This window comes from Dreissena polymorpha, chromosome 15 (genome assembly GCF_020536995.1).
Source record: "Dreissena polymorpha isolate Duluth1 chromosome 15, UMN_Dpol_1.0, whole genome shotgun sequence".
NCBI classification, from domain to species: Eukaryota; Metazoa; Mollusca; class Bivalvia; order Myida; family Dreissenidae; genus Dreissena; species Dreissena polymorpha.
Window position 1 is genome coordinate 42,027,725 of NC_068369.1, and position 23,359 is coordinate 42,051,083.

At 36.3% G+C, this 23,359-nt stretch overlaps 1 protein-coding gene and 1 long non-coding RNA gene across 4 annotated transcripts in view; one reads left to right on the plus strand and one right to left on the minus strand.

Annotated features, from left to right (window-relative positions):
• Positions 1 to 1,702: 1,702 nt before the first annotated feature.
• Positions 1,703 to 20,582, minus strand: LOC127860514 (annexin A7-like). Of its 3 annotated transcripts, none has more exons than XM_052398625.1 (6): positions 20,492 to 20,582; positions 16,215 to 16,410; positions 13,391 to 13,452; positions 11,439 to 11,600; positions 7,720 to 7,864; positions 1,703 to 2,876 (listed from the first exon to the last, which is right to left on the minus strand). In XM_052398625.1, the coding sequence occupies exons 2-5, from the start codon at positions 16,384 to 16,386 to the stop codon at positions 7,730 to 7,732; spliced, it is 531 nt and encodes a 176-aa protein (XP_052254585.1). In that variant the 5' UTR covers positions 16,387 to 16,410; positions 20,492 to 20,582; the 3' UTR covers positions 1,703 to 2,876; positions 7,720 to 7,729. The 3 variants fall into 3 exon arrangements, with proteins under 3 accessions (XP_052254585.1, XP_052254586.1, XP_052254584.1); XM_052398626.1 differs by lacking the exon at positions 20,492 to 20,582 and adding an exon at positions 19,984 to 20,006; XM_052398624.1 differs by lacking the exon at positions 20,492 to 20,582 and adding an exon at positions 19,712 to 19,777.
• Positions 20,583 to 22,813: 2,231 nt separating this feature from the next.
• LOC127859288 (uncharacterized) overlaps positions 22,814 to 23,359 on the plus strand; it is a 2,032-nt gene continuing 1,486 nt past the window's right edge. Inside the window, exon 1 of the long non-coding RNA XR_008039292.1 lies at positions 22,814 to 23,224. This is a non-coding gene — a long non-coding RNA (uncharacterized LOC127859288). The remainder of the gene's footprint in view (positions 23,225 to 23,359) is intronic.

Here is a 23,359-nt window from a genome sequence, read left to right on the forward strand (position 1 = left end):
TATGTTGCAAAAATACAAACACACGGACACTGTCACACATAACTTTTTCTGATTACTTATATGTTAATTACAGATAAAATTTTAAAGTGCAAATAAGATAATGCGTGTAAAAACGAATATTATCAAATATGAAGGCATCTTATTTAAAACATGTCTATTTCAAAACCTTCAGATAGCTGAACGTTATTTCATAATAAATATAAAGAACGCTCCCACAGTGTGAATCAAAACCACGACACCCCGGTCGCTAAACGGACACCATATCCACTACACCATGGCGACCGTAGCCTGTTACTTTTGTTGTCGCAAAACGTTTACATAATCAAACAGTGAATATTGGGATACGAATAATGCTATAGTCATTTTTCAAAACCTACTTTAATCTAAATAAGTATAATGATGATATTGGAACCAAAACACGAGGTTTCTTGTCCGATCGGACAAATACTTTTACAGATGTGTTTTAGATAGGCTACCTAAGGCACCAGTGTTAAATCGATATAAATCATGCACGGGAAAACTGAGCTTCGATTGCTCAAGTACAATTTACCGGTCTATCAAACTCGAATTTACTGAGCCGCGTGTCCCAAGTACGTCATACGCATGCAATAATGCAGAAATAATGGTCACTTATACGACATATTAATTGAATCATGTTTTGTTTGAAGGGAACATTCAATGTCAAAATGGTTTACTAATATTACTTAAATTCACCAGCAATATTCGCAAAGCATCTGCAATAGTTTTTTTCTTTGTCAAGCTTACGTGCAAACGAGAAATGTACAACTAATACCATTTGTATAATCATGTCAACTAATGCCATTTGTATAATGATGTTTACCGAGACATTTACAACTAATACCATTTGTATAATGATGTCTACTACAACTAATACCATTTGTAAAATGATGTCTACTACAACTAATACCATTTGTATAATGATGTCTACTTCAACTAATACCATTTGTATAATGATGTCTACTACAACTTATACCATTTGTATAATGATGTCTACTACAACTAATACCATTTGTATAATGATGTCTATTACAACTAATACCATTTGTATAATGATGTCTATTACAACTAATACCATTTGTATAATGATGTCTATTACAACTAATACCATTTGTATAATGATGTCTACTACAACTAATACCATTTGTATAATGATGTCTACTACAACTAATACCATTTGTATAATGATGTCTACTACAACTAATACCATTTGTATAATGATGTCTACAACTAATACCATCTGTATAATGATGTCTACAACTAATACCATTTTTATAATGATGTCTACATGAAAGCTAGAGCTCAACTGGAAACATACTTAAGACGTTGATGAAATCTCCAAATTTGTAGAACAGTTATGTTTTCTTAATCTTAATATTATTTGTGAATATCGTCGTTTAACACTTTTTCTAAATATATCATTTTTATCTGGTAGAAAATAACAAAAACAACAAAGCACAGTATATGCTGAATTCAAAATAATGTTTCCATCATGTTTTTATTTTAATAATAAAAACTGAAGTAAACAGCGAACTTGACCCTAAGGCAACAACTTAAGTGCAACAAGCTGTCGTGAATGGTATGCAGGGACCAAAACAGAGTGCTTTTAAGTTTGGCTGACTTTGTAATGCACCAGAAATGTCAATAAAATTACCTGCGTAATAAAATAAACAACAAATCCAACTAAAGAAATGATTTTTTATTGGAAACATTTAGTCACACACACAACTACACTTGTGTATTTACAATTTTAAAAACTGCTTAAGATTCTTTTATGTATAATATGACGTTTTAACACATATGAGCGCATGGACAATAGACCAAAAAAGTAACGTAAACGTGATGATAATACTGACAAAAGGTCCTGCCTACATCCAAATAAATATATTAATACATACTTTATTACATTGCCATCACTTTTACCAGAAATAGTATGATACATAGCTTTTATCAGGCAAGCTGTTATGAGTAAGCTGGACTTAAAACAGTATAAGCCTAAACAATATTACACAGAATGAACTAAACACATAAATGGTCATATATCCTTCGTAAAAAATAACAGACAAATAGATTCATACGCTCATGTAAGAGGTATAATCCAGGTAAGTTTGTGGGTCATTTACTGTCAGTGTTTTTTTTTTTTATAAAATATATGTAAGTTCAACCGACGAAATGGTCGGACTGTGGAATGAAACATCAACACGGAACATCTACCTAGGTTATTTTGCTCCGTGGCTTTCACCTAGATAACACATTTCTTGAAGCAATTAATGACTTCGTTTGTTACAACGCGACTACGGTATACAGAAAACAATAAATTAACAGATGGTGTTAAAAACAGGTTTGAAGCTCACGGACTCAAAATTAGATAGATCAATCACATCTAGACATGCTCATGTTCAGTGAGTCTACACACATTCCATTGTCACAGAAACACCTACACCCTCAAACAATCTTTACAAAATAGAATTATAAATCTATAAGTGATAAACAAAGAAAACTGAAAATTGCAGAAAGTTGTTGGAATTAAGAATACATATCAGGGAATTTTTAAATGTAAGTTTGTTCAGCCTTTTCAGAATGAAAACGCAATTTTTATTTAGTCTGCCTAATCAAAAGAAAATAAACAACAACAAATAATTGACAAAAGTTAAACTTCATAAAGGCATTACGATTATCAAACCATGAAATATAAAGATAAATAAAATTGAAACAAGGTAAGTCAGTTTTGTTCAATTGTGTTTTCATTGCCCATAACTGTGACGTTGCCCCTTTATCCATAAACTGAAAAATCTATGTGCACTTTGTACACTAGAAGCTGGTTGATTCTTGTTTGTTATCACAGATGCAGGATTATCCTGAAAAAGCACAAAAGTTTACAATTTTCAAGACTGACGATGCATAATTCACTTGTTCACCAACAAGCCCAATGTTTACACTTGGGGAAACTTGGCTTAGCCATGTGCGTAAAGTGTCATCCCTTCATACCATGTGTGAATTGCACAGGCTAATCTGGGACCATATTTTACGCACATGCAATAAGCCCAATTTTCACAAAATGAGGCATATATTATTACACACACATACATCAATAATATGAAACGAGATGGATAGTTTGCGTGAGAAAAGTATCCAAATAATGACCATTCTTAGTTTGATGTCGAATTTTAACTTCACAGAGTACAATTTTTAGTATTTTAAATAACTATTGGTGAAGGATGGATTGATATTACCTCAAATAAGAACTTTTTAACAAGTGTCTACTAGAACGTTCTCTATTGTGTCGCTAATACCCATGCAACACTGTTTCAATGATGCCTTGGGGCACACAGCCCAAGAATGTTTATCGTTTAATATAAAATATACCTTCAATAAATGAGTTAAAAACAAGGACTGTTTGTAAAACATGCATGCCCCCCATATGGGCTCTCCGTTGTAGTGACAGCCATTGTGTGAATATGTTTTTTGTCACTGTAACCTTGACCTTTGACCTAGTGACCTGAAAAATCAATAGGGGTCATCTGCCAGTCATGATCAATGTACAATTATGTTCGGGTCACTGTGACCTTGACCTTTGACCTTGTGACCTGAAAATCAATAGGGGTCATCTGCGAGTCATGATCAATCTACCTATCAAGTTTCATGATCCTAGGCCTAAGCGTTTTTGAGTTATCATCTGGAAACCATTTTACTATTTCGGGTTACTGTGACCTTGACCTTTGACCTAGTGACCTGAAAATCAATAGGGGTCATCTGCAAGTCATGATCAATCTACCTACCGTAATTACTCTATGTTTTTGGACACTTAAAAATAATTAATTTTTTTCGTGTCCGAAAAATTAGATACGAAAAATATTTACAAAATACAGGTGTCCAAAAACTTAGAGTCAAAAATTGAAGTGTCCGCAAATAGCGTCAATTGTATCAACGACTACCGGTAATAGCACGCGCATGTAAAATACCATGCCGTATAGTATAAATAGCAGTTATATATGTTTGCACTGCATTTTGAATACTGTTAAATGCTTAATTTATTTGACAGTAAGTTACTACAAGGTTGTACTTTGACCAACGAGTTCAAAGATGAGCATATGATGTACCAATACTCGCTAGTATGAACCTGTTATTAATGCAATAAAAATGCAAATTAAGAATTCTGTGTTTGTTCATTTCCGATAGTTGTTGTTACACCTTCTATTGTTCGTAAAACTTGCAATAGGGTGCATCACACTTCGAAACATTTAGTTTTTGTCACAGTTATTTTACTGAGAAGGGGTAGTACCATTGCAGTAGATAATTGAACTGCTAATTAGCACTACCCCTGTCATATCGCTTATGCTATCGGGCCAAACCATTGTCTAATACCGGTTTACAAGGTTATTTACCCAATAACGCAAATGTAATGGTCCGTTGCCCCTGCCATGGTTTTTGATGTTAATCTGGTTGTAAAACCCCATGATGGAAGTGTCATTAGATATCGAAAACAGGACCGAAATTTGGTAAAATAGCGCTGAAAAATATACTGTCCAAAAACTTATAGACATTAATTATGGACTAAAACTCGTGTGTCCGAAAATTAAGAGTCACGAAAAATAATTATTTTTGCTAAACAAAGGGGTGTCCGAAAACTTAGAGTGTCCGAAAACTTAGAATAATTACGGTATCAAGTTTCATGATCCCAGGCCTAAGGGTTCTTGAGTTATCATCCGGAAACGATTTTATTATTTAGGGTCACCGTGACCTTGACCTTTGACCTAGTGTAATCAATAGGGGTCATCTGCGAGTCATGATCAATGTACCTATGAAGTTTCATGATCCTAGGCCCAAGCGTTCTTGAGTTATCATACGGAAACCACCTGGTGGACGGACCGACCAACCGACATGTGCAAAGCAATATACCCCCTCTTCTTCGAAGGGGGACATAATTAATAAATCGGGAACATGGCTCAGAAATGTTTCACATTAATATATAATCTAACTTCAATCAATGAGTTAAAAAAACAAGAGGGTCATGATGGCCCTGTATCGCTCAACTGTTCTTTTATGCGAAAAAAGCGTGCAATGCGCATTGGTTGAAATGTACTTAAGCATGTGACTTTCTCTTTCTATCCCTCGTCCAACAGCGCTTAAAGTTGGAAGGGTGAGCATTTTTATATATGGAAAAAGTTACTACGGTGTTAACTAAACAGACTAAAAGCCTGGGAATTGTCGCACAGGTCCTTTGCTTATAACGTAGGTACATTTATCTCTCCAAAAGATATTGTCGTTCTTTCTATTTCACATAATTTTAGATGCTGAAGATCAAATCTACGCATGTTCTACAAGATTAATGAAAGTTCCTTCATTCAATCATGAATCTTTTCCAAAATTCCAAAACGAGTTTGTAGGTTTCAAAGTGTCTGTTACTTAAATAGTTCATGACATATGCAAAATACCTAATGACGTAGATCACCTGAACTTGACTTCATTCTTGAGGCATTAGTGAGTGTAGCAGGATTGTTTATGTGGTGAAGAAATTGTTAATTGTACAAAGAAGATATTTGCCTGAGGAAACATAAAGTTACGAGTTTTTCAGGTCCATAAGGTGCCGAAAGGCAGTAGGAATGATCACTTTGTAGAGCTTGTTTGTTAAACTAAGTAAATGTTTATGAGACAAAAAAATGAATAATAATTCATCAAGATGTTGCGATCATGGCAACACTACTTGCATATGGCGTGAGGTTTAAAGAGAAATCGTGACAAACATTTAGCTTGACCTAACTTTCCTTTAATTTTTACATCTGACGTTGGTTACCTGTCATGTTTGTTTTTGAAAAATACTAGGATTGCCTCGTCTCTTTCAATTTGGGGCAGTCCAAAATGTGTCGTTTGGTAAAGGGTTAACATTTATGGATAGTTAACATGTTGGTCTACCTTTCACGCTCAACATGTATGCATTTATCTCCTATAGTTAAAAAGTTATTCCAAGTGTATTTTGATAAACTTATAGTTTGAGAAGAAAAATAAAAATAAAAAGCAAATCAAATTTTCTTGAACAATTTTTTAATGGGAGACTTCGAGGGATAAATTTGGCCCCAGGGGCATAATTTGAACAAATTTGGTAGAGAACTATAAGATGTCACTACATACCAAATTTGGTAGCCCTAGGCCTAATGGTTATGGACGGGAAGATTTGTTAAGTTTGCACAAAAGAGGCTTTATATAAGCATATGTTCAGTTTTGTGACCCCCGGGGCAGGGTCAAATTTGAGCCCAGGGGAATAATTTGAACAAATTTGGCAGAGGACTATATGATGTCACTACATAGCAAATTTAGTAGCCCTAGGCTCTATAATTATGAACAGAAAGATTTTTAAAGTTTGCACAAAATAGGCCTTATTTAAGCAAATGAGCATTTTTGTGACCCCGGGGGCAGGGTCAAATTTGTCCCCAGGGACATAATTTGAACAAACTTGGTAGAGAACTATAAGATACTACATACCAAATTTGGTAGCCCTAGGCCCGATGGTTATGGACAGGAAGATTTTTAAAGTTTGCACAAAAGAGGCTTTATATAAGCATATGTTCAGTTTTGTGACCCCCGGGGCAGGGTCAAATTTGAGCCCAGGGGAATAATTTGAACAAATTTGGTAGAGGACTATTAGATGTCAATACATAGAAAATTTAGTAGCCCTAGGCTCTATAATTATGAACAGAAGATTTTTAAAGTTTGCACAAAATAGGCCTTATTTAAGCATATGTGCATTTTTGTGACCCCGGGGGCAGGGTCAAATTTGTCCCCAGGGGCATAATTTGAAAAAACTTGGTAGAGAACTTTAAGATTTTAATACATACCAAATTTGGTAGAAATAAGCCCAATGGTTATAGACAGAAGATTTTTAAAGTTTGCACAAAATAGGCCCAATATAAGCATATGTTCAATTTTGTGACCCCTGGGGAACAGTCAAATTTGATCCCAGTGGCTTAATTTGAACAAACTTGGTAGGAAACTATTAGATGTCACTACATACCAAATTTGGTAGCCCTATGCCATACGGTTATGGACAATTAAATTTTTAAAGTTTGCACAAAATAGGCCTTATTTTTGTGATCCCCGGGGCAGGGTCAAATTTGACCCCAGGGGCATAATTTGACAAACTTAAGTAGAGAACTTTTAGATGTCACTACATAACGAATGTGGTAGCCCTAGGCCCTACGGTTATGAACAAAAAGATTTTTAAAGTTTGCACAAAATAGGCTTTATATAAGCATATGTTCATTTTTGTGACCCCTGGGGCAGGGTCAAATTTGACCCCAGGGGCATAATTTAAACAAACAAAGTAGAGAACTATTAAATGTCCCTACATACTAAATGTGGTAGCACTAAGCCCAATGGTTATGGACAGGAAGATTTTTTAAAGTTTGCACAAAATAGGCTTTATATAAGCATATGTTCCAATTATTGACCCCTGGGACGGCGTCAAATTTGACCCCAGGGGCATAATTTGAACAAATTTGGGAGAGGTTCAGTCCAGAAACATTTGTGAGAAGTTTTATCAGAATTCGACTTGTAGTTTAGGAGAAGAAGATGTTTAAAGAAAAAGTTAACACACACATGCACAGAAACACGCACAGATGCACAACGGACACAGGACCATGACATAAGCCCCGCTGGCCTCTGGCCAGTGGAGCTAAAAAATCAACAGGGCCAATTCATCCGTACCTATTGGTGTCTACCAGCCAAAGTTCATGCCTCCGTCATTCTTTCCTCCAGAGAACCAGTTGGCTGACTGCTGGGTACCAACCACATGATGGCCCTGCATGGCTGCCATCTGGGCATGGTTTGGCATCACACCTGGGGGAGGAGGCTAGATGGGAAAAAAATAGACATGAGCTTCGTTTTGGCAGAACAGGGGCTTAATGCATGTGCGTAAAGTGTCCTCCCATATAAGCCTGTGCAGTTCAAATCTGGGACACCACTTTTGTAAAAACGAAGTCTCTTCTTTGCGAAAAAATCATGTTAAGGGTGAAAGTGTTGACTCTGATTTACCAGTGGTACTGCACTGACTGATCTAGCATGGCACTTGAAGTACATGAAATAAACCCTGTTTTACCAGAGGGACGCTCGCATTGTTTCATAGAAAAATATGGATTTAAAATTTGAATTTCTCTGTTTGAAACAGTGAAAAATAACATAGACAATTATGGATAAATTTTGTTGTTTTGCAGTAAAATGACGTTATCAATTTGACATCATGACATGATTAGTCCATCAAAGTTACCAGTTTGACTCTTTTTAAAGGTAAACAAATGGCTTAAGTGCATTAAAAACACAAATGGCCTATAAAACCCCTTGAGCGTTCACCTGATTTCCATCAACACCAATCCATGAAGAATTAGCCTGGTCATCTAGTTTTCAATCACCAATCCATGAAGAATTAACCTGGTCATCAAGTTTTCAATCACCAATCCATGAAGAATTAACCTGGTCATCTAGTTTTCAATCACCAATCCATGAAGAATTAACCTGGTCATCTAGTTTTCAATCCCACTTTACCAAGATTCAAACATGGCCTTTTCATTGGCAAGGTAAAAATTCTGACCTATTTTTATCAAAACTGAATCATAAAGGTAGCCTCTGGAGTGTAAGATGTCTTTTTAAGATTTGACATGATGACCTTGGTTTTGGATGCATTTGACCCAGATTTAAACTTGGCCGATATATTGTCAAGGTAAACATTCTGACCAACTTTAATCAAGCTTGAGTCATACATGTTTCTACTAGAGTGGTGATATTTTTTTCAATTTGACCTTTTTAAGCCAAGTTTCATCCTGATTGAGTCACACATATGGCCTCTAAAGTGGTTACAAGGTTTTTCTAAGATTTCACCAAATGACCTAGCTTTTAGGAGCACATGATCCAGAATGGAACTCATTCTAGATATTTTAAAGATAAAAATTCTGACCAAATTCATCAAGTTTCAGTAATAAATGTGGTCTCTAAACTAGTTACAAAGATTATCTAGCATTTGACCTGGTGACCTAGTTTGGACACACGTGACCCAGATTCCACTTTGTCCTGGACACTGTCAAAATAGAAAATTTGACTAGACTGAGAAAAAAAATTTGGCCTCTAAACTTTTTTTTCAATAAGATTTGAACATGCAACCCAGTTTTTCTATGCACACGACCAAGATTCAAATTCTGTCTAGATATTGTCAAGATATACATTTGAAGCAAGTTTCATCAAGGTAGGATGTGGCCTCTAGATTGGTACATGTATAGAGCTAAAAGTTGACAACACAAATTGCATGTTTTTGGTATATTGTCAATTTTGTATCCACTTGCATACATAGAAAAAAGCCCTTTGAAACAAGCTTGTACATTATCAAATAACTAAACTTATAAAATATACAGTTTTTTTTATTAAGGATACTGTTAATTTTTGTATTTATATAATAATGCAATTTTCATACTAAAATCATCTTGTTTTTAAAGAAGAAAAAAATAGAACATATGTGACATTTGAATTGTTTCTACTTATTTATAGAAATTACACATGTACCCACAAACTAATTATCCGTTAAATATATGTGTCTCTTATTAATTATCTAATGAATATAATTTTATACAGAAAATACAGGTAGTCAATATGGGCAACTAGTTTTATGTAAAACAAAAAACTAAATAATTTCAAAGCACACCATATCTAAAACAAGAGCACCGCCTTGCGGGTGCAGACCGCTCATCTATTTTCTTTTAAAAGGTGAAGGGACTCTCATTTTCAATCACAAAGGCGGGAGGGTCGGAGTGAAGAGGGGTGTATAGTGTGGGTGTGTGGACATTTATTACATTATTTTCCAAAAATGCGAAAAAAAAAAAATTATACATATAAAAAAACAAATTGGGGAGGGGGGGGGGTGGGGGTATGGTGTGAGGGTGTGGTGGTCATTTGTGAGATGACCTAAAAAAAAAAAAAAAATTAGGGGGGGGGGGGGGGGGGGGATTCGGGTGGGGGGAGGGGGGGGGGGTGGGGGTATTCTTGGGTGCGATGGTTGGACGGTATTTCAAACATAAAATAATAAAAAAAATATGGGGGTGGGGGGGGTGGGGTGGGGGGTATAGTGTGAGGGTGTGGTGGTAATTTGTGAGATGATAAAAAAAAAAACATTTAGAGGGGGGGGATTCGGGGGGGGGGGGAGGGCACGGGGGATGGTTTGGGTGGAGTCTATTGTGGTATGTCAGGATGTCAGGTAAGAGTAGTTTTGTAAAAGTATCAATCAAATCTAATAATAAATAAAGAAGTTATGGCAATTTTAGCAAAATTTAATAATTTGACCTTGAGAGTCGAGGTCATTCAAAGGTCAAGGTAAAATTCAACTTGCCATGTACAGTAACCTCATGATAGCATGAAAGTATTTGAAGTTTGAAAGCAATAGCCTTGATACTTAAGAAGTAAAGTAGATCGAAACAAAAAATGTAACCATATATTCAAAGTTACTAAGTCAAAAAAGGGCCATAATTCCGTAAAAATGACAACCAGAGTTATGCAACTAGTCCTTTTACTGTACCCTTATGATAGTTTGCGAGTGTTACAAGTATGAAAGCTATGATACTTAAGTGGTAAAGTGGACCAAAACACAAAACTTAACCAAATTTTCAATTTTCTAAGTATAAAGGGCCCATAATTTCGTCCAAATGCCAGTCAGAGTTACATAACTTTGCCTGCACAGTCCCCTTATGATAGTTAATAAGTGTTGCAAGTATGAAAGCAATAGCTTTGATACTGTAGGAATAAAGTGGACGTAAACACAAAACTTAAACAAATTTTCAATTTTCAAAGTATAAAAAGGGCACATAATTTTGTCAAAATGCCAGTCAGAGTTACATTACTTTGCCTGCACAGTACCCTTATGATAGTTAGTAAGTGTTGCAAGTATCAAAGCAATAGCTTTGATACTTACAGAATAAAATGGACCTAAACACACTACTTAACCAAATTTTCAATTTTCTAAGTATAAAAAGGGCACATAATTCTGTCAAAATGCACGCCAGAGTTATCTAACTTTGCCTGCCCAGTCCCCTCATGATAGTAAGTAAGTGTACCAAGTTTGAATGCAATAGCATTGATACTTTCTGAGAAAAGTGGACCTAAACGCAAAATTTTCAATTTTCTAAGTATAAAAAGGGCACATAATTCTGTCAAAATGCAAGCCAGAGTTATCTAACTTTTCCTGCCCAGTCCTCTCATGATAGTAAGTAAGTGTACCAAGTTTGAATGCAATAGCATTGATACTTTCTGAGAAAAGTGGACCTAAACGCAAAACTTAACCGGACGCCAATGCCGACGCCAAGGTGATGACAATAGCTCATAATTTTTTTTCAAAAAATAGATGAGCTAAAAATGTAAAAAAACATTTTCAGAAAGATCTTAGTACTCACTGGAACCCGTTGTTGTGAAATACCATCAAACCTCGCCCCGGAGTCGAACAGCCCAGGAGCCAGGACAGTCTGGGGTTGGGGCATCTGCTGATAGGGGTAGTAGGAGGCAGGGGGAGGGGCCATACCGCTGGAGGGAGGGTACTGACTGCTGGAGGGCGGGTACTGAAATATACAACCTGCTGTGAACCAATCCTAGAGGGGTTGACCATGACTTTTGTAAACCAATCCTGGAAGGGTTGACCGTGAATTTTGTTCTCCAATCCTGAAAGGGTTGACCATGATGTTTGTGAACCAATCCTGAAAGGGTTGATAATGATGTTTGTGAACCAATCCTGGAGCGGATAACCTTGATATTTGTAAATCAATCCTAAAAGGGTTCATCATGATATTTGTGAACCAATCCTGGAAGAACTGACCATTATATTTATGAACCAATCCTGGATGGGTTTACAATGATATTTGTGAACCAATCCTTAAAGGGTTAACCATGTTTGTGAACCAATCCTCGAAGGGTTGATCATGATATCTGTGAACTAATCGTACAAAAGTTTACCATGAGATCTGTGAACTTATCCTGGAAAAGTTTACCATGAAATCTGTGAACTTATCCTAGAAAAGTTTACCATGATACATTTGTAAATGTGAACTAATCCTGCAAAAGTTTACCATGACATCTGTTAACTAATCCTGGAACAGTTTACCATGATATCTGTGAGCTAATCCTGAAAAAGTTTACCATGATATCTGTGAATTAATCCTTGAACAGTTTACCATAATATATGTGAATTTATCCTGGAAAAGTTTACCATGATATCAGCAAACTAATCCTGGAAAAGTTAACCACGATATTAATTTTGTGAACAAAATCTGGAAATTTTTACAATGATATTTGTGAACTAATTCTTGAAAAGTTTAGCATGATATCTGTGAATTAATCCTTGAACAGTGTACCACAATATCTGTGAATTTATCCAGGAAAAGTTTACCATGATATCTGTGAACTAATCCTGGAAAAGTTTGTCATGATATCTGTGAACTAATCCTGGAAAAGTTTATCATGATATAGGTGAACTAAACCTGAAAAAGTTTACCTTGATAATTGTGAACCAATCCTGAAAAAAGTTTACCATGACATCAGTGAACCAATCCTGGAAAAGTTAACCTTGATATCTGTTAACTAGTCCTTGAAAAGTTTACCATGATATCTGAGAACCAATTCTGGAAGGTTAGACCGTGACATTTGGAGGTTAAATACCCTGATTTTTCTATGGAAACAAAGTTTCCTCTGAATTTGCTGAGAATGATAGTTTTATCATTTAATTGTTACACTATTTATAAACTTTAAAATTTATTGACTAACATTTTTATCCTGTTAAATTTTGTCAATTTCCCTGAATTGTCCCACTAAAACTACCCACTGTCCGGTAGGGTGACAGTCATGCAAACTCACATGCCTCTCAACCAGGGATTAAGGTCACCTTGGTGAGAGGTAATATTTATTGACAAGATCACTTTCAATGTTGAAAGTTTACCTTATAGATTTTTTTTATAAAATTGGCAAACGATTTAGATTAGTACTTATTTTTGCATACAGCAGGGATAATAGTAAATATTCACATAAAAATCTTCTCGCTTTCCTGATATATTTCACTTCTATAGGCTTTCTCAAAGTTTAATTTTTTGGGGGAAAAAAGCTTATTTATAAGTAGGTATTTTCCAATTTTGTGACTTAAATTTGTTTACGGCTTTAATTTTAATAGTAAACAAGCAAATTCATTGAATTGATATTGCCTGTCAAAAATAAAAATTTTGACAGACGGACGGATGGACAACACCAATTCTATATCCCTCCACCTTTGGCGGGGGATAGAAAATAAATTCCATTTCAAAACAGGAAAAGGCTTTTTAGTTGTGAAGAACCCTGTACAATAATAATAATCAACCTCATTTACCTGTTGACTCTGAGCGTAGGGGGGTGGGGCCTCCTGGTAGGGTGGAGGTGCCATAGGCTGATCTGTAAGAGAGATTACAACAAACTAAATAATGCGAGTATCTCTCTTGGAAGATGGGGTTTAATCATTTAATGCATGTGTGTAATTTAAAGTGTTGTCACACATAACCCTTTACAGTCCGCACAGGCTAATCAGGGACAACACTTGTTGCTTTAATGAAATTTTTCATTTAAAGGAAGTCTATTCTAAAGAAAAATCCAGTTTATGAGGAAAGTGTTGTCCACACAAGCTAATCTGGGACGACAATTTACTCCCGTGCATTAAGCCCAGTTTTCACATATAAAAGCTCAAACAATGTGTCACCTGAGGCTCAATCGTAATAATCCTAAATATTTCAGATGGACAAATGATGCCTTAAAATAACAAGCTAAGGCCAAGCTTAAAAAATTATTTGTTTAGGATAACCATACCCACTACTTGGCAGATGGAGTCTTTAAGTCGGTGTTTTTTTTGTATAAATATTTTTTTCATTAAATATGTTATCATTTATTGTGACACAACATATAACTTCTGATAACAATAAAAGTGTACGTTAATAATCCTGAAAAAAATAATATTTGCTTTGTGTACAGCTTCACGTTAACGTTTCATTCCTGACATGTGGCATTCACAAGAAAAGCTTGTCCATTCTGACCATAACTTAACCACAACGATGTGCTCAAAGAACATTTCGTGCCACTATTTTTCAAAAAACAACCATCATACATAATATAAATGTCTTTTGAGAAACTTACAATACAATTTTTTTTTCGTTCAAATTTTGGGCCTGTAAAAGGACCCATTCCCAATTGAAAGAAGTACATGTATATACTTTTCCCTAATGGGAACTTAAAATTCCCAATGGAAGATTTCCAAAAAAAATAAGTAAGTAAGTCTCAACATTTAGTTCATCTCCTGTCAAGCTTTTTAAGTTGAACCTAAGTTAATGTAATATTAAAATCTCTTTGATACTCAATTTTAAAGCATTTGTTAGTGAAAAAGAACAACACTTATTACCCCATTAAAGTCAAAACAACGCGATTTTTCCCGATCCGAAGGAACCCGGCCCATTCTAAAACTGGTGAAATGAAAACACTGCAATAAACACATTGACAGATACATGTTCTGCACTTTTGAAACACCATTGAATATCACTTAGAAAACTTGAAACTTGAGCATTTGATTTAACGCCTATTTCTATGTATAAAACATATTCAATGGTGTTGTACAATAGAAATAAAAAAAATCTAAACACAAATTAAAAACATACACAGGTACATTGCGTATTTCCTTAAAAATATGCAAAAAAAGTCACCGAACAAGTATGTCTTAAGTTGTTTTTTGAAAGTGTCTATTGAAGTACATTGTCTTAAACTCAAAGGTAGGTTGTTCCATAGTTTTGGACCTACAGTGCTGATCCCTCTATCACTGAATGATCTTTTTTTGTTGAAAGGTACATTGAAACAGCCTATTGATGAAGCTGATGATCTAAGATTGTGTTTAGAAATCGGCGTGGATAGAGGTTCGGTGAAATAGGCAGGGGCATTACCAATCGAACAGTTAAACATGTATGTAAGAATTTTGAATTCGATTTTAGCCTTGATTGGCAGCCAGTGCAGGTCATGAAGTGATTGTATTGAAATGTCACTTTCTACGGCTCAAAACCAATTTTGCGCAAATATTTTGAATACGCTTTAATTTTGCCAATTCACTCTGGGAGATGCCGTACAAAATAATGTTGCAATAGTCCAAATGGGAAATGACTAAAGAGAGAACTAGTGTTTCTGTGGCGTCTTGTGTTAAGTATTTACGAATGCTTTTTATTTTGAAATTATTCAACATTGCAGATCTACACTTTCTCTTAATGTGTTCCTTAAAGTTCAAGGTTTCGTCCAAGAATGCGCCCAAATATCTTATGCTACTTTGTCGCTTGATCTTGTCACCACATACATCAATGTCCTGAGTGTTACACTTATTTAATTGAGGGCGACTTCCAAACACCATGTATTCAATTTTTGAAGCGTTCATTTTGAGCTTGTTACTGTTCATCCGTTTGTTTATTTCTTGTGCACATTCTTGGAGTTCGTTGATGGCTTCAGTTTCTTCCGATAGAATCGGCTTGAAACGTTTGCTGGCAGTATGGTCGTCTGCGTAGCCATACACAGAGATGGAAGGGGGTACTATGTCAAAACTTTTCCTGTATAGGTGAGGTAGAGCCAAGGATCCAAACAACTTCCTTGTGGGACACTGCATTTCAACTCACGTGGTTTTGACATGCATCCGTTCACACTTACACAACAACTTCGCGGCCGCAAGTGTGATTCCATCCAGTCCAGCGCCACATCACAAACGCCATATTGACTTTTCAAGACATCATGTCATGATCTACGGTGTCGAAAGCAGCACTAAGGTCTAGTGCAATGAGTGCTGTTACCTCTTGGTTTTCCATTGCAGCTAGGAGATCATTAACAAGTCTTAGCAATGTCGACTCACAAGAGTGATATTGTGTGTAGGCAGACTGGTTCTTAGGGAGAAGATCATTTTCACTAGCATGTTTGTTTAATCTGTAGAGTGCTGATTTTTCAATTAATTTTGACAGAAATGGAAAATTACTCACTGGTCTGTAATTTGAAAAGGTCAGTTTAAGGCCAGCTTTTTTTTTAGATTCAGATTTTAAATTTTTTAGACTTAGATTCATGACTGACCAAAGCAATAACTATTTCTATGGGTGGTGGAATCTTAAATCAATCCACTCTGATAAAAAAACTGTGTCAGTACTACTCACCATAAGGGGATTGCTGATAGGGATACCCAGACGGGTACTGGTTCTGTGGGTAGGAACCCCCGGGGTACGCCCCCTGCTGTGGGTAGCCGGCCTGTGGTGCCTTGGGGTAGCTCCCAGGCTGGGTGGGGTAGGACATGTTGGGCTTGCTGCACGAACTACTGGACGATCCCATACACTTCACGCTATTACCTTGAGACTGTTATTTGGAAGAAATATGACTGTCATTAACAAAAAAAAATTATTTGCATATTTTTTAAGCAATAAGCAGTATGGTTTGCAGAGCATATCGGCAGTATTTGAACAAGAATATATACATTTATAAAAACAATGTGAACAATGTTTTATTACTGAAAAAAAAATAACAAGAGCACTGCATAACGGGTGCCACTCTTGGCTGCAAAAGCTTGTTAGATTTTTTTTTTTAAGAGGTCCCAGTGACCTTGACCTTTGACCTAGTGACCCAAAATGGGCATGGCGTGTAGAACTCATCAAGGTGCATCTACATATATAAAGTTTCAAATTTGTAGGTGGAAGCACTTTGATTTAAGAGCCAATGTAAAGGTTTTAGCATGACGCCGGACGGCGAGCAGGCTATGACAATACCTCAGGTTTTCTCCGAAAACAGCCTTGCTTATAAAATTAATATAATGCTGCAAAGATTTTTGTGGATTGATCCTCTCGTGGGAGGCTAGTAGTCTAGCCTATAAATATTGCTTCAAGTCAGTCTCGTATCGCTAATGCTTTTGAGTAAAGCGGTACTTCATGTCTTTTACAATTAATTAATAACGATTTTAATACTGTTTAGTAGTGTGTGCCCAATAAAAGTATCCCTGTAGACATCTTTTTATTTTAAAAAATATGACAATTTTATTGAGTGCTATTTAAAACAAGACACATGTCCTAATCAACAGACACTTAACCTTTTAATTAATACTTTTAAAAGAGATTGCAGTGTTGTTGTTGTTTCTGTTAAATTTGGCTTTAAAAGAGGCACCCATTATCAAATGAAATCAAAGTACTGGCAGTACTGGTGTGACGATGCTTTTGAAGAGGATGGATATAAAACACCAATTTAAGTTTATCTATATCACCACAATTGTGTATGTTGATACGAACATTTGGGTACGAAAAAAAATTTGGTACGAAAATAATTTGCGTACGAAACATTTTTGGTACGAAAAAAGTTCAGGGGTACGGGGAAGTAGTACCCGTGGGTAACTTGACCCATTGAGCGAAACTGGGAGGCGGGTCACATTCTTGTTCATTAAGTATGGCAATACCTTCATGATGATTCTCGAAAGTAGGTATGAGCACATAGCCGGACCATGTGAGCTCAATTGTATGAGCACTTGACTATCCGAGTTCGCCCACGAACATATGGATAAGTTAACTAATAGCGAAATGACCTTATACATCTATATGCTGAAATCTTACAATCGAACGAAATATCTAACATGGTATGTACACTTAGGTGGTTGTGTAATTTCTGTTAGGATATCGTATTCAATATGTATATTTTAAATGATTGTGCCCGCACTTGAGTTTGTTGCCTTGTTTGAGTCTATACGCGCCTAGGCTGCACCCAGTGTGTGTATTTATGTTTTTCCAAGGTAATGAGTTATGCTGAGGCTGCATAATGTTGGGACCCGGAGTGTGTCCAGCACTCCTACCTAATAAGATTAGATTGACGACAGTTGGGACGAATTTTGAATGATAGCTGCAATTTCCAGCTATTTTTTTTGTACTGAAATACTTTTTAACTTTTTATATGGTCAAATGCTGCGGGGGGGGGGGGGGGGGGATGAGATTATCCGGAAAAAAAACACCTGTCCGGAATGGTGACCACAAAACAGACAAAATATAACATTGAGCCGGGAGCGGGAATCGAACCGGTGTCGTAAAGGTGAAAAAGCGAACGTCCTTACCACTGCGCTAGCGGGACGAACAATAACGCAAAGAAATGTTGTTTTATCTATATATACCATAGCAGTGCAGCGTTTACAATTTGCAGGTCCGAAATTGTTCGCATTCTTAAGTTTTGTGATCATGTAAAAAGTTACTTTTACATGTTTTTATTCGCAATTTATTTACTAAATCTAGAACAAATATCAAACAAAATAAAGAAAATATATAGTTGTTTCATTGGTCCATAAAAATAAAATGGATGTAAAATTACTAATTTGAAATTAACGTTCTGATACACTTATTGAATCTGTTTCCCCAGGATATGCTGTTCTATTATTATTTACCTTTATCAACACGAACGACAACTCTGCTAGGAGAATGTTATCAATAAAAATCAACGAGCAATCTCCTACACAGTGGCAAATGCCAAGGGAAGTAACTGAAAAATCGAGTTATCTCAATCGGACTGGCTCGGTCTTTTACATTGGTCGCAATTGTGAAGATTTTTTTTACTGGTTATCAAACCTTAGACAATGCTGTTCCAGCATCGTCAAAAAGTATACATATTTTTTCTGATTGGGACCTAAAATTCCCAATCGGAGGTTTAAAAACTTTTTTCTTAATCCCAACATTTAGATTGTCTCTATTGAGCTCTATCAGTTGAACATAGAAAAGGAAAAGTAATAATAAAATCACTTCTATTCTTAAGTTGTACATATTTCTTGCAAAAAACCCATCAATATTTATTTCTCATTTTTTCCCAATTCAACAGGACATGGTCCCATTCCCAAAATGGTGAAAAAAAAACACCATATTACATTGTTTTTCGAAATATTATACTGCATTTATTGTTGACATGGCCATGAAAACCCAACCAGATAATTATAAGCCTCCAATTCTTATATTATTAATGCAGAGAGAAAGGAATCAAGTGAAAACTTATGAACTACAGTAGATTACATGTTGACAATGACATTTCACCAGAATAATGTCCTAGTTCAGAGATCGGTTGTCAAGGAATCTGATGAAATTTCTTATTTTGTTTTTTACACCAGTAAGTCATGATTAGGAACAACTATTTGAAAGGGTTGTATAATATAAAAAACAACAAGTACATCATTATTATACAGTTGTTGATAAGTAATGTCAACTTCCTTTTGATCAAATATTTACTACAGTGGATGTAAAAAGATTGACATGACTACAAAGTTCACAATATTTGTTCCTTTGATTGATTGGTCATTGTCACCTCGAGTACTACTTAAAAAAATGATTGATTGGTCATTGTCAGCTCGAGTACTACTTAAAAGTACCCCGGTTACTACAATGTATCCCTGGTACTGACAATATACTAAAACGTACCCGGAAATACTACATGCGTTGTTGTCAGATCAATTTTTCAAATACATTATTTTCATATTTGTGTCAATATTTGTTAAATTGTTCTTCTCTACTTCTACTTCGTACTTCCTACAGTCAATTGCCGACTATTACAGGAAGGCCTATTTTAGGCAGATATGAACACTGTTGAGTCCGTTTCCTGGGAAATAACCAGAACTTAGTGTCTATTCAGGAGATAATGAGATTGCTACCTGTGTAGGAAGCGAACTCACGAATTCCCAATTGCTAGGCGGACACCTCATCCACTACACAACCGCGACCTTAATTGCCACTATATAAATGAAAGGTTTTGTTCAAAGAGAATATTTTTTCGTAACATATTAGGTAGATAGCTTACAAAAAAACTATGGTACAGTCTTTTATTGGCCGGGTGCCTTTAAGCTTACTTTTCCTAACTGACATTATCAATTTTAGCTGTATAATTACTATTAATGGACATAAATAAATCACTTAAAAAAGTTACCTATTTATTATAATATAATCCTGAGTCACAATGAGTGGATATTCTTGTAAAATTTTAATTTGTTTAGAATGATCAAACAAACAAATAGTCAATGTCTACAAATAAAAATGAAATAACACCATAACAAAGAATAAAAAAGCTTAAATAAACGGCTATTTTATAGTCTAAATTTGATTCAAATCCACGTGATCTAGTTGATTAAGTGTCGCAATTTCTAATACACGTCAAAGCATTGCTATATTTATAAACTTTTTGATTTCGAAATGTCAACTTCTTACTTTAAAGTTTGGCCTGTAAAGTTTGGGTTCCGGTTGGGTTCAATCGGATCAAAAAGTAGGCCATAGAAGATTTAAATATATCGATACTTTCCGTCGAAAATGTTGTAAAATAGATCATTTACAATATTAACAATGAAAGCTAAGCGTTGATAACGTAATTGTAAAGTGTAAAATGTCATATTTATGGTGAAAATTATGCAAAATAAACGCCAATTTCTGTTGTCGTTTACCTGTCGGTTTGTTTATACGCAAATGGGCACGGCTTGAGCCTCTTTGTTGGATGTAATCGGTGAAAAAATCGGAAACCACATTTGTTAGACGGCTACACCATACTAAACAGTACATTTGTTCGTTCAAATTTTACCATGATGGTTGCTTGGACATAGATTGATATGGGTTCATGTGTTCTCCAAATGCAATTAAAACCGTACAAACTGTGCGAAGACTGTATGAACGAAGATCACCATGGGTTAATTTCTTATATAATACAAATAAGACCGAATATAGACATCCCCTGAAAGGTGCACTAGTCCTGACATAGGTCCATTCATAAGGTGCACTAGTCCTGACATAGGTCCATTCATAAGGTGCACTAGTCCTGACATAGGTCCATTCATAAGGTGCACTAGTCCTGACATAGGTCCATTCATAAGGTGCACTAGTCCTGACATAGGTCCATTCATAAGGTGCACTAGTCCTGACATAGGTCCATTCATAAGGTGCACTAGTCCTGACATAGGTCCATTCATAAGGTGCACTATTCCTGACATAGGTCCATTCATAAGGTGCACTAGTCCTGACATAGGTCCATTCATAAGGTGCACTAGTCCTGACATAGGTCCATTCATAAGGTGCACTAGTCCTGACATAGGTCCATTCATAAGGTGCACTAGTCCTGACATAGGTCCATTCATAAGGTGCACTAGTCCTGACATAGGTCCATTCATAAGGTGCACTAGTCCTGACATAGGTCCATTCATAAGGTGCACTAGTCCTGACATAGGCCCATTCATAAGGTGCACTAGTCCTGACATAGGTCCATTCATAAGGTGCACTAGTCCTGACATAGGTCCATTCATAAGGTGCACTAGTCCTGACATAGGTCCATTCATAAGGTGCACTATTCCTGACATAGGTCCATTCATAAGGTGCACTAGTCCTGACATAGGTCCATTCATAAGGTGCACTAGTCCTGACATAGGTCCATTCATAAGGTGCACTAGTCCTGACATAGGTCCATTCATAAGGTGCACTAGTCCTGACATAGGTCCATTCATAAGGTGCACTAGTCCTGACATAGGTCCATTCATAAGGTGCACTAGTCCTGACATAGGTCCATTCATAAGGTGCACTAGTCCTGACATAGGTCCATTCATAAGGTGCACTAGTCCTGACATAGGTCCATTCATAAGGTGCACTAGTCCTGACATAGGTCCATTCATAAGGTGCACTAGTCCTGACATAGGTCCATTCATAAGGTGCACTAGTCCTGACATAGGTCCATTCATAAGGTGCACTAGTCCTGACATAGGTCCATTCATAAGGTGCACTAGTCCTGACATAGGTCCATTCATAAGGTGCACTAGTCCTGACATAGGTCCATTCATAAGGTGCACTAGTCCTGACATAGGTCCATTCATAAGGTGCACTAGTCCTGACATAGGTCCATTCATAAGGTGCACTAGTCCTGACATAGGTCCATTCATAAGGTGCACTAGTCCTGACATAGGTCCATTCATAAGGTGCACTAGTCCTGACATAGGTCCATTCATAAGGTGCACTAGTCCTGACATAGGTCCATTCATAAGGTGCACTAGTCCTGACATAGGTCCATTCATAAGGTGCACTAGTCCTGACATAGGTCCATTCATAAGGTGCACTAGTCCTGACATAGGTCCATTCATTCTTTAATTCAGTAAAGATAACATAATCTCAAATTCATGTTCATTGGATACACGTTAGTGAGTGTGTGTTTATAAGCTCCTTCCGCGCCTGAGGCTGTGGCATCGTGTGATTCCGCAGAGTGTGTATCAGCACTCATTACCTATTAACCTTACCTGACTAACACAAGTTCGGACGAATTTTGAATTATAGTGGAAAATTCCAGATATTTGATTTGTGCTGATATTCACTTTTGGACTCGTCTTGTGAACCGCTCGCACGCGCGTGTGGGTATATGTGTGTGTGTGTGGGGGGGGGGGTACCCGGGACGGGAAACTCAACTGTCCGGTATTGCGAACTCTTAGCAAGCTTACATGCGCCGGGAGCAGGCATTGAGGTCACATAACCCCAAACCGGAACTCCTGTTTGCAGGGTTACACGCAGTCAGTTTGATACTTAGCACACATTGTTCAGTGCATGCTGCATAGGATTTGTAAAATACATTGCAAATGGAATGTTTTGGTATCAATTTGAAGGTATATTCGTAAGCAATAAGAAAAAAAAGCCATTTTTATGCTCTACTTTTTCTGTTGATGGTTCCCGGCTTTTAAAGTAGGTCATACTATTTGAGCCCAAAATGGTCGCCTGCACAGCTGTCAAAACCGGTTTGCCTATTGTAAGGTGAATATTTTGAGTTACAACGTATATAATTTAATGACATCCATTTTTTCAAAAGATTATGCATTTATCTTTCCAATGATGTATGATGATATAGTGGGTCATAGCTTGATCATGGTAAAAATTGATATCGAACTTCAACTATTTTATATGTAATATAGAAGGAAATTAATTGCGCATGCGTAACCTCTAAGCACATCCGACCAAATTAGTCGTCTGCCAGAATTTTGCATTTGACCATCAAAAACTCTCTGTATTGCAAAACATAACTGCCAGATGTCATATTGACCCAAATTAGGGCTGTTTGCAATTGGGCTGTTGCACTTGGGGTCATAAGGGGGGTAAATGCTGAAAAATCACACCTAAACCTGTTCCGGAGACATATTCGACTACTTAAACACTCGGTATTGTTTTTCAGTGCCATTTTGACATTAATTTGCATCAATCTCAATAATGAACCTAATGCATGTCTTTATTTCATATGTATTTATTATTATTGTTTACTTTTTGAGCCTTTTATTGTTAAAAATGCCCGCCAA